This window comes from Cricetulus griseus, chromosome 10 (genome assembly GCF_003668045.3).
Source record: "Cricetulus griseus strain 17A/GY chromosome 10, alternate assembly CriGri-PICRH-1.0, whole genome shotgun sequence".
Lineage (NCBI taxonomy): Eukaryota > Metazoa > Chordata > Mammalia > Rodentia > Cricetidae > Cricetulus > Cricetulus griseus.
In genome coordinates, this window is record NC_048603.1 from 13,828,745 (window position 1) to 13,840,736 (window position 11,992).

The 11,992-nt window shown below is 42.9% G+C and overlaps 1 protein-coding gene across 6 annotated transcripts in view; it reads left to right on the forward strand.

Annotated features, from left to right (window-relative positions):
- The window catches only part of Rrm2b (ribonucleotide reductase regulatory TP53 inducible subunit M2B), a 49,300-nt gene that overhangs the window by 1,494 nt on the left and 35,814 nt on the right, over positions 1-11,992 (forward strand). For 4 of the 6 annotated variants that reach the window (XR_004771264.1, XM_027431381.2, XM_027431383.2 and 1 more), the window contains exons 2-3: positions 3,754-3,909; positions 10,868-10,984. Coding sequence is in view for 5 of the 6 variants with exons in the window: in XM_027431381.2 (XP_027287182.1) it covers positions 3,754-3,909; positions 10,868-10,984 (273 nt within the window). In the remaining variant the exon portion in view is untranslated. The remainder of the gene's footprint in view (positions 1-3,753; positions 3,910-10,867; positions 10,985-11,992) is intronic. The other 2 variants (XM_027431384.2, XM_027431385.2) reach the window with 1 other exon arrangement.

Here is an 11,992-nt window from a genome sequence, read left to right on the forward strand (position 1 = left end):
TAGATGAGGTTCCGGGTCTCCTCATGTTATATATATGGAGATCTGGTGTGGGAATCTACAGAGAAAGGGGCCCCGCGGCCTTCCTCAGCTCCTCAGAACCTCCAAGATTAGGAAGCTCTGGCCGGAAAACCCTAAAAGAGATTTCTGAGTCTCTCCATAGAGCCAAGCTGTTAACCCCGGCCAGGGTTCCTCAGCTGCAGAAATGTTGCTGACAACAAGGGTACCTTACAAAGTCTGCGGCACGTGAGTGGCGGAGACACCGCAGGCAGCCTCGCGGAAGTGGTGGGGTACAGGACCAGAGCTGGAGGCATGCCCGTGGGGTCAGAGTAGGTCACCGTGGGCGGCCATTGGGAACCTTGACTGAGGGAACTAAAAGCACGGATTGGGCAGAAGTGGTGGACTCTTGCCAGGGATTGCCTACTGCCCAGCTTTGCTTCAGGCTCTCTCTTACCCCTTCACCCCCGAGCAGCTACGGCCGGCCGTGTCCTGCCGTCCAGTCCTGTGTGCCCCTGCCAAATCTGTCTTTCATTAAGTTAATGATGGGTTGTGACTTCCCTGAGCTAATTCTACATAAGGTGCCTCAGGCTCTCAATTCCCACAAAAAAGCAAGACCTACCAGCAAGGTGCTAACAAAGCCACGCTTTTTAAATTCCAGTTTTCACATCTTAGTTTATGACCTCATGTTCTCATGTTCACTTATGAAATTTCGTGTTTATTGTTACCAAAATCTGGTTGCTTTTCTTCTTCCTTCCTTCCTTCCTTCCTTCCTTCCTTCCTTCCTTCCTTCCTTCATTCCTTCCTTTTGTTGTTTGTTTGTTTGTTTGTTTGTTTGTTGTTCAAGACTGGGTTTCTTTATGTAGCTCTGGCTGTCCTGGAGCTCACTCTGTAGACCATGCTGGCCTCGAACTCAACAGAGATCCACCTGCCTCTGCATCTGCCTCTGCGTCCCGAGTGCTGGGATTAAGGCGTACACCCCCCCACCCCTCCAACCCCGATTAGTTTCTATACATGGACTATCTGTTTTTCGGGTGCCACCTCTATATGCTTGTTAATTCCTGTTCAGACAGCCTTGATAGGAGTCATTCCATAATGCACCCCACAATGAATGTCAGCAGGTGGGAAATGAGAATATGAGCTTGTGTGTGCTACCGCATCTTTGAAAACCTTTGCCCATAAAATTACTTTCCCCTTAGACTGATTGACAGATCCTGGGTCTTTTATAGAATCTCTCCCTCTCTCTCCCTCTCTCTCCCTCTCTCTCTGCACCCCCTCCCTCCCTCCCTCCCTCCCTCCCTCCTCCCTCCCTCCCTCCCCTGTTTAGATGCACAGATAGTCCTGGGCTTTAGACTGGGTATGGCCAGTGGCAGACTGCTTTCCCGCACCCACCCACTTCTCTTCACCGAGTTGCACCTAACTAGCGTCAGATTCTTCAGTTCCAAATCTATCATCCTAAGCTATGAGTGTGAAGAGAAACACTGTAATGAAAACTCACATGGAAAGCTTTGGGAAGCTCAATCAAAGTGGGTTGTTACAGATGACCACACAGCTATACTCCCAGCACACAGGAGGCCGAGATGGAGAATCAAAACTTTGAGGCTAGTCTGGATTACACAGAGAGACACACCTTAAAAAAAAAAAAGATAGCAAACAGCAATAAGAATATTCTAAACTATGGTTTCTTACCACAGGCACCATGGAGAGTCTTGCACAAACCTCTTAAAATTGTATTAAAATATGCATTATGAAATTTTTCAACTCTGATCCAGTTCAGAGGTTTATGTTAGTTAACCCTCTTCTCTTCACATGACAAAATTTTTAGTAATCTCTTCCTGATGTAGCTTTTTTTAATCCTTCATGAACTAATGCTATTGACATCCACGCATCCCGCTATGCCCGTGTTAAGTTACACTTTTTATCAGGGTGGAACAGGAAGAAAGTATATACAGTTGCCACTTACATTCCAGTTTAGAGGCAATGGTCTTCAAAAAGGCCACGAATCCTGAGACTGACCAGTTATTTACTAGCATGTAAAAACTCCAAGATCACAGTGCTTGGTGCCCAAAGTTACTGCTTTGTTTTCCTCCCCAAGTTTCAGAGTGCCCCATCTAGCAGATGCAGTGATGGTAGAGATTTCTAGTCCTAAACAGATACCTCAGTCATATAATACAGAGCATAGGGAAAAATGCCGAATTGTATCAAAGTGCAATCAGTTTCTTTCTAGAAGAATTAAACGAGCAATATGGGCCACATGGATTCAAAGTCCTCGTTGATTGAGTTAGGAAGATAGTTCATTTGGTAAAGTGCCTGCTGAGTAAGTTCAGATTCCCAACAGCCATCTAAAATCCTGGCGTTGATACCCTAGCATTGGAGGTAGACATACAGAGACAGCTTCGTCACTAGACCAGCCAGTCCAGCCAATCAGTGAGTTGGGGTTCAGTGGAGAGCAATAGAGGAAGACACCTGGCAGTGACTTCTGGTCTCCTAACACACACACACACACACACACACACACACACTTGCACACACATACACATACACAAACACTCTCAAACACACACATACACACACTTGCACACACTCACACACACACACACATACACTCACACACATACACACTCGCACACATACACTCACACACACACACTCAAACATATACATACACTCATACACAAACATACACACACACACACACACCTGTTTACTCTAGACCTCTGCCTTTTTAGCTTGGCCTCAGTTCTAACTAATATATTTGAGTATGTATCTCTGTCTCTCCCTCCTCAGAGTCTCACTGTAGCCAGGCTGGCCTTGAATTAGCAATCCTCCTGTCTCTGCCAAGTCCTGAGTGTTGGGATTTCAGGTATGTGCCAGCATGCCTAGGTGAAACTCACTCTTTAAAACCTTTAAAAAGCTAATCAGAAGCATCTCAATAATCAGTAATAACAAAATAATTTGGAAAGAATACAGCATTTGAGATCATTAAGAACATTGTTAGCTCTTTGTAACAGTCCTTTGATAGGAGTGTGACAACTGCTAACCTGGCTGAGAGCAAGGATGTTAACATGTCCACACCAGTGAAAACAACTCTGTACTACAAAGAGTAATTGAATAACAGTGGTATATGGGAATGGTAAGAAACATGGGTAAAGGAGATAACATTGTCGGAGTTTTCAGCTAAGAACAGAAAAAAAACATTAGAAATATAGCCTTGTAACAGTGTATCATTCACCTTAGTCATCATTGTGGAGTGGTGCGGAAGGGAGATTTCGTTCAAAAGCAGTAATTTTCCCACTGTTACAGTTTGTTGGTTTAGCATTGTACTACGACTACGCTTAGAGTAGCAATAACTACAATAATTCGAGTGGCGACTCAGCACTTGGTGCAGCTTAAAAGATTTTTGATAATCAGAACACTCTTTTCTTTTTTCTTTTTTTTGAGACAGGGCTTCTCTGTAGATCTGTCTGTTCTGGAACTCAATCTGTAGACCAGGCTGGCCTTGGAACTCACAGAGATCCGCCTGCCTCTGCCAAGTACTGGGATTAAAGGCGTGCGCCATCATCACCCCCCAGCAATTAGAACAATCTTTTTGGATGAAGTTACCCAGTGGTCGGATAACTGAGAGTGTTCTGTGCACCCACTGCTTCCCCAACCTGTGCTGCCTCCCAAATCCCCCCCCCCCCAGAACTACATTTAGGCTTGAGTCTGAGAGAACTTTCCACATTAAAAAAAAGTATACTTTGTTTTTGTTTTTTAAAGCAGTTGTCTTCAGATACAAAGGAAAGTGTGGTGAAGTCAAGTGAAGAGCCCCTCCTAAGAAAGAGTTCCCGCCGGTTTGTCATCTTTCCGATCCAGTACCCTGACATCTGGAAAATGTACAAACAAGCGCAGGCATCTTTCTGGACAGCAGAGGAGGTATGTCGCCCGCACGGCACCCATGGCCTGTGGGGGTCGCTTCCTGCCTTACAGAATATTGAAATATTCTTACTCATAAGAAACGCTAACTAAGAGATGGCTCAGATTCAGTACAGATTATTAGTTCTCACTGATAATAAATAGGATTATTAATTAACTGAAGCTGAAGGTAATCAGATTAGTGTCTGTAAATCCGTTTTTTTGGTCCGAGGAAGTGGTGTCTTGTTTGGCCAGATTTTTGCTTTTGTTTCTGAGACAAGGTCTGTTAAGTCCATAGTCAAGATTCTTCTGCCTTTACATCTAATACATTGTAGACCATTTCCCACTTCTTAAGATTTATTGTTTTTTAGTCTATGCATATGCGTGTCTGCCTGCATGTATGTGTGCACACCAGAGAGCAGCAGAGATTTTGGATCACAGTGGGTGTGAACTCTCATGTGAGTGCTGAGAACCGAACCAGAGTCCTTTGTAACAGCAGCAAATGATCTTAGCCAATGAGCTATCTATCCCTGCAGCCGGCCCACCCACATTTTAAATTTTTGAATAGATTCTTAGTTGGCTATGACGAAATAAGACCAGTCCTGGGTTTTTTGCTTGCTCATCTGTTTTTGTAGTTACTCATTTATTTGTGTGTGCACACGTTTGTGGAATTGAACTGATGGCACCAGGCTGAGCCTTTGGCAGCAAACACCCGTACCTGCTGAGCCATTTCACCAGTCCTAACACCACTTTGAACTTATGGTCAGCAGAACAAACAAAACTGCAGCTGCAGTTTAAAAAAAAATCTATCTATCTATCTATCTATCTATCTATCTATCTATCTATCTATCATCTATCTCTGGGAGTTGGTGGCTCACACCTTTAGTCCCAGAACTCAGGAGGCAGAGGCAGAGGCAGGCGGATCTGTTGAGTTCAAGACCAGCCTGGTGTACAGAGCGAGTTCCAGGACAGCCTCCAAAGCCACAGAGAAATCCTGTCTAGGAAAACCGGGGGGGGGGGGAGCCCTGTAGTGGTGGCTCACACCCTTCATCCCAGCACTCAGGAGGCAGAGACAGCGAATCTCCAAGTTCCAGGCCAGCCTGTGAGTTCTAGGACAGCCAGGGCTACACAGAGAAACCCTGTGTCAGAAAAACAAGCAACAGAAATCGAAGGGTAGAAGCCTTAAGGACCCTGCACTAGCTTGAGAGGAGGATCTGGTGGAACAAAGTTGCTGTGGTGTGAACAGCTTCACCATCCCGCTGAAGAATAGCTCTGCCTTCCTCAGCAGCTGTAGCAGGGCAGCCATTGGTCACTTACTGTCAGTGTCACTTTCCCGCCTTCAAAGTGAGTTCAACACTTGCTGGTTTAATGAGGACAATTAGTCATGCAAATGACTGCTGTATGCAGTAACTAAACACACAGATAGTTGTTGTCTTTACTATTTAATTATTTCTTATTGTTTATGAAAGCCCCCAATACCCCACTCTGTATATGTATCCATATAAGTATCTCCATGTTTGGATAGCTATGTCTGTGTGAATAAATGTCTTTAGATATGTAGGCCCCACGGTCAAGAGACCAGATCTGGGCTAGAAAGATGGCTCACTGGACAGAAGCACTTTCTGAACAAGCCTGATGGCTCGAGTTTGATTCCCAGAACCCACAGTGGAAGGAGTGGACTACCGCCTGAATCTTCCTCTGATGGCTACATGTGTGCTATAGCACACACATGATCTCTTACCCCCTCCCCACTTCTCTCTCTCTCTCTCTCTCTCTCTCTCTCTCTCTCTCTCTCTCTCTCTCACACACACACACACACACACACACGCACATTCTCTCTCATACAGAGTAAATAAATAAATGGTTTTGGAAACAGACCAAATATATCAATGGAAACAACACCCTGTGGAGAATGCAGGGTCTGAGGCCAGGCCTCAGTGCAGACCCTACTCTGTCACACCCTGTCTGTGGAAGCAGCTTTGCCTCTCTCTGCTAAGTTACGCTAATAGTATGTGACACATTGGCCTGTTGTGATCATCAGTGAGGTAGTTATGATATCATATTTGACATTTGATGAACACTAAATAAATGAAAGCTACGATTTCATACAAAGAGTGGGGAAATATTTAAAGACACCAATGTCTGCAATTGCTTTTATACTATTCAGATACTAACATTATCTTGGTTTTACTGTCAGCATTGCTATATATTGTGTGTGGTTGACATATAGAGCAAAACACCCAACTGAAACAAACACCCAGTGTTTTTATAGTAAGTCACCTGGCTTCCTGTCTGCCTGTGGCTTTAGAAAGCTTTTGTGAGATATGGTTCAGAGAACAAGTAGAACACACAGTTAGTCCTTTTGTTTGTCATATTTGAAAAAAGGGGTTTGTGATATTTGGGCTTCTGAAAGTAATTGGAAATTAATTGTTTCTTTTAGAAACTGTAATAAATGTCTGATCAAAAAAATACTGATTTAAAAAATTAGAACACATAGGTTGATATGGATTTTGCAGGAAGGTTCAAACACATGTTTTGAAAGGAAGTCAAAGATATTTTTAGTCCCACGTATCAAACAAATGATGTTAAAAAAGTTAATTAACTTTAAATTTCAGTTTTTAAATCAGTGGTTGAATTTAATTCCCAAATATTAGGCCCTGACTCAGAAGACAAGCTTGGAGATTTTCTGAAAGCCAATCAGGCAATTCTGATAATCAGCTTTCTGTACTACGACAAAAGAAAATCAGAGTTATGTATTGTAACAGTGCTGCCGCAGGGAACCAACCAAACTTTGCTTTAACACACAGGCCTCTGGGGAACAGCAGGGATCTGAAACTGTGGCAGCAAGTCTGCAATCAATATTTAGATGCTAAAATTCAGGATGAGCTCATATAAGATAAAACTAGACAGGAAATTTTATGTTTACTTACTATGTAACAATATAAGTAAAATTTATACGGCATTTTAAAGCTCGGTGTTTGACGAGGAAAATTTAATATTTAGGACTAGACATATTGCAGTATTAAACTTAATATCAGGTATATAGTGTATGGAGACAAGAAAGACAACCCTGAGTTAACCCGAGTTGAGCTGATAATAGAATGGAACTTGACAGTTTGCTAATCTATTTTATAAAGTGAAGATACCTGTTTTCCCGCCTCTTCCTATTGTATTTTTCTGAACTTAGCCGAGTGTCTGACACATGTTGAGTGCTAGAAGAGTTTTAGGAAAGGACTCAGTGGTTAAGATGAGAATATCAACCTTTGTTTTCAAAGGTCCGGGAGATTGAAACTCTTAGAATAATGAAAAGAAAAGCAAACCCAGCAGAGTTTGACAAAGGACAGTTATATGTTACCAATGTTTGTCCCATCATCATGAAACAAATCTAGAGGCTTTTGTAAGACAACATAAGAGCTGTGCGTTAAGTGTTTCATCTTCCCCAAACTACATGAGTGGGATGAATGCCTTCATAAAAAGAAATAGGAGAAGGAAGCTTTCTCTTTGCCCTATGAGCTTATGGCAAGAAGGTGCCCATCTAAATAGCTTCTTCAAAAAGTTCACCACAGGGGCTGGAGAGATGACCCAGGAGTTAAGAGCACCAGCTGCTCCTCCGGAGGACTCAAGTTTGATTCCCAGCACCCACTCGGTGGCTCAAAATTATCTCTAACTCCAGTTCCAGGGAATCTAACACTGTCTTCCAGCCTCTGCGGGCACCCAGCATGTACACAGCACAGGAACACACATGCGGACAAAACATCCATGCACATTAAAAAAAAAAAAATCTGGACATACTGCTACCCCAATCCTGCCTTAGATTGGGTTTCCATTGCTGTGATAAAACACCATGACCAAAAGCAACTTAGGAAGGAAAGGGTTTATTTCGTCTTACAGCTTGTAGCCCATCACCCTGGGAAGTCAGGGTAGGCACTCAAGGCTGGAACCTGGCTGCTCGCCGGCTCACTCTTCACTGCTAAGCCTGCTTTCTTATAGCACCTAGGACCAGGAGCCTAGGGGTGGAAACGCCCCTAGTGAGCTGGGCCTCCAACAACAATCATCAATTAAGAAAAAACTCTACAGGCTCACCCACAGGCCAACCTGGTATATGGGGGTGGGGGGTTGGGGGGTGCACGTTAAGTTGACATAAAACTAGCCAGCACAAACCACCCCTTGCCAGCTTGACACAAACACATCACTATTACACCAATAACCATTCGTTTCTTGTTCTTCCCCAAGACTTCACATTAATAATCGGATTACAATATAAAACATTCCAACTTGTAAAAGTCTCATAGTCTTTAGGAATTCAAACACTTTAAAGGGTTAGTCACTTTTTAATATCCAAAGTCTCTAAAATATCCATAGTTTCTCTAAAATATCCAAATTCTCTCTGAAACTCCAAAGCCTCTCCAAAACTTTGAAATCTTTTAACAATTAAGTCTCTTCTATTAAAAAAAAAAAGTTAAATACTTTCTTCCTCCAAGAGGGAAGAACAAGGGCATAGTCACAACCAAATTAAAGTGAAATCAAAGTCCAAGTAAAAAGTAAAAAGTTCAGTGCTGGCCATTTAAGCTCAGGCTTGCTTCTGTTCCACACTCTGCCACACACAGATCTGTCTCCTTGCTTGCTCAGGCTTGCTCCACCCCACAGCCTCTCCTGTCCTTGGTAGTTGTACTAGCATCTAAGCACAGGCTTGTTGCTGTACCTGGGCTGCACCTTCACCAGTAGACCTTTTCTGGGTTCTCTTGCAAATTTGCCAGGTGGTGCCAGGCTCCATTTCTTTGTATGACCCCTTGATCCTGGGGCTTCAGCTGTAACTGAGGCCACACCTTCACTGATGGCAGCACCTGGCCTTTGGAGGGACTCTAGCCCTGCCACACCGTGCCAAGCTACAGCTGCTCTTGAGGGTCCTCATACCTTTAACCAGCATCACCTGGGTGACTTGTGTACCACCCGGTTTGGCTGCCAGTGTGTGATGCAGCCTTGGTCCCAGCAGGACCACAGGTTCTGTGTGCTGATGCCAAGGAAACATTTACAGACATAGGGTCCTCTGATGCTGGTTTCTTCTTAATCACGGCACCAATCATCCCAGTAAAACAAAGGTTTCTCCTTGGTGGTTCAGGCCTCTTGTTAATCACATCTGACTCTTCATCCCCAGCGGAGCAGAACCACAGGCTCTTCATTCAGTACAACAACATACAGTGCCCCAGGAGTCTTTAAGGGACGCTCACACTTGCTCTGCAACTTCACAGGCCAGGCCTCCATCATCTGTGTCATTCTCAATCAAGCCTCCCTCTTCCAAAATGACTCTGTGTCAGTTGGACATAAACTTAGCTAGCACATACCCAGATCTTGGACTTGCACTTCCAAAAGTTTGAAAAGTAAATGTTTTTAAGCCATCCGGTCTATAGTGACTTATTCTAGCAGCAAGAGCCAGCTAACACAGTAAGGTACATTGAAGGAGCACTTAGAAAGTTTGGATCACTCTCTTAGTTCCAAAGGATAATTTTAATAAGCATTTCCAAAGGTATTTATATTCTAGACGCCTGGCTTAGTTTTTTTTTCCCCACTTTTATTGGGGGCCTGCCACCCAGCTCCCAAATAAATACACAGACACTTATTCTTAATTATGTATGCCTGGCCTTAGCCTGGCTTGTTTCTAGCCAGCTTTGCTAACTTAAATTATCCTATTTCTCTTCTTCTATGTTTGACCACAGCAACTCTTATAAAGGAAAACACTTATCTGGGCCGGCTTACAGTCCGAGGTTTAGTTCATTATCATCATGGTGGGATTTGGCAGTGTGCAGGCAGACATGGTGCTGGAGAGGGAACTGAGAATTCTACATGTTAATCTGCAGGCAACAGGAAGTGAACTGCTAACTACACTGGGTGTAGCTTGAGCATGTAAGAACTCAAAGCCCACCCCCCAGTGACACACTTCCAACAAGGCCATTCGTATTCCAACAAAGCCACACCTCCTAATAGTGCCACTCCCTATGGGCCAAGCATTCAAGCACATAAGTCTTTGGGAGCCATACCTATTCAAGTCACCACAAAGTCATACCTGTCAACTGCTTAAAACCCAGGTTATTCCTGACATGATGACTTCTTTTTTTTTTTTTTTTTTTTTGAGACAGGGTTTCTCTGTGTAGCTTTGGAGCCTATCCTGGCACTCGCTCTGGAGACCAGGCTGGCCTCGAACTCACAGTTCACCTGCCTCTGCCTCCCGAGTGCTAGGATTAAAGGCGTGCACCACCAACACCTAGCCATGATGACTTCTTAGTCAAGAAGAGTAGCTGGCTGTAGCAGAGAGGCTATGATTAGCAGGTACTGAATCTCATATGATAGTATATTGTATAAAACAAATGGCTGCTAAGGCATTAGTTTATCTATTTTATATACTTGAATAGTTTTTACTTTCTCTTTCCTTTTGGTTCACTCATTCACTTGGTGCTATGTTACTAGCTTTATTAATTTTAATATTTTAAAAATGTAACCTGGCTACCTAAATTAGCCCCAAAGCAGATTCTTTCACAAACGCCCTTCCCTTCTCTCCTTCCTTCTCTCCCTTCCTGCTTCCTTGAATGTGCTAGGATTGTTTTGTTTGTTTAAACAGATTTTACTGGATGTGTTTAAGGTATAGATAGATCATAGTGTTGTAAAATATTCATGTACACATACGTACACACGTGCACACACTTTCACACATATCTATAAACTTTCTCCCGTTAACAAATAAGCATATATACTGTTTTCATGTACTTATCCACTTCCTCCCAGGCGTCAAGAGCAGTTATAATTACTAATTAGGTAAATGTTTGAGTACATCACATTATTATTAACATAATATTTATTGTATTTTGATTTTTGTGATTTTTTAAAAATGTTTTTTTTTTTCTTTCTGATGTAGCTTTTCTTAAGTTTAAAGTGAAAGTTTTCTAAACTCTTCGAGTGGAAAACAGTTGGAGTGTTTTTATTGTAGGTTGACTTATCCAAGGACCTCCCTCACTGGAACAAGCTTAAGTCAGACGAGAAGCATTTCATCTCCCATGTGTTAGCTTTCTTCGCAGCCAGTGATGGGATTGTCAATGAAAACTTGGTAAGATTTTTATTTTACTGCTGTTCCTATTTTGTACTTGAATGGCGTTGTTAGTGAGATCACTGTAGATCCTGCCTGAGGAAAGAAAGATGTCTGAATAGTAGACTAGATGAAGCTTAGTTTCTATGTGAGTATGTGTGCATGTACAGGCAGGGGCCAGAGAAGGTCACCAGGTGTCTTCCTCCATTGCTCTCTGCCATCTTCCCTGAGAGAAAGTCTCTTCATTAAACCCGGAGCTCACTGTTATTTGGCTAAGTTGTCTGTCCAAGGAGCCTCAGGGATTCCCCTGTCTCAGACACCTCAGCACTGGGGTTACTGGCTCACAGAAACATGCTAGGGAATCCAAACTCAGGTCCTCATGCCCATGTAGCAAGCATTGTTTACCCAGTAAAGGCGTCTCCCCAGACACCAAAGCTTAATTTTTGACTATATTTTTCTTATGACGTTTCAGAGGGAAACATAGTTAACTGGCAACTGACTAGCAATATATTATGGAATTAATCATAAATTATGACAATTAAAACTACACACAGTGTGGAGCTGAGAGATGTCCCTGACTTTACAGCACTTGGTTGGTCATTATAGAGGCCCTGAGTTTTCACCTCAGCAATGTGAAAACAGAATCCAAAATTGCACAGAATTCATAAATTTGATGTTTTCCCTCTGATAACAAACTTAATAGAGAGTGTGCCCTTAATAGCTGTCTACAATTCTGTGTGGACCCTTAGACCAGCTCTTCATATAGAAACATTTTATGATCTGTCAGGAAGAAAAGGTTTTTGTTAAGGAGAGTAGAAATAGGAGCATCCAGAATGAACCAGAAGAACTTTATCGGATCTGTCTACTATTAGGAAAAAACTCTACAAGGCAAAAAGCACTGCTTCTGATACATATTTATTGTTCAACAGGCAGTGTTTCTACTTGAAAGATAAATTGGTCCTATGGCTTAGGAACATATTCTACGGCGTTGGGTGCGTAGCTCAGTGGGCACCTGCCTGGCATAAGTCA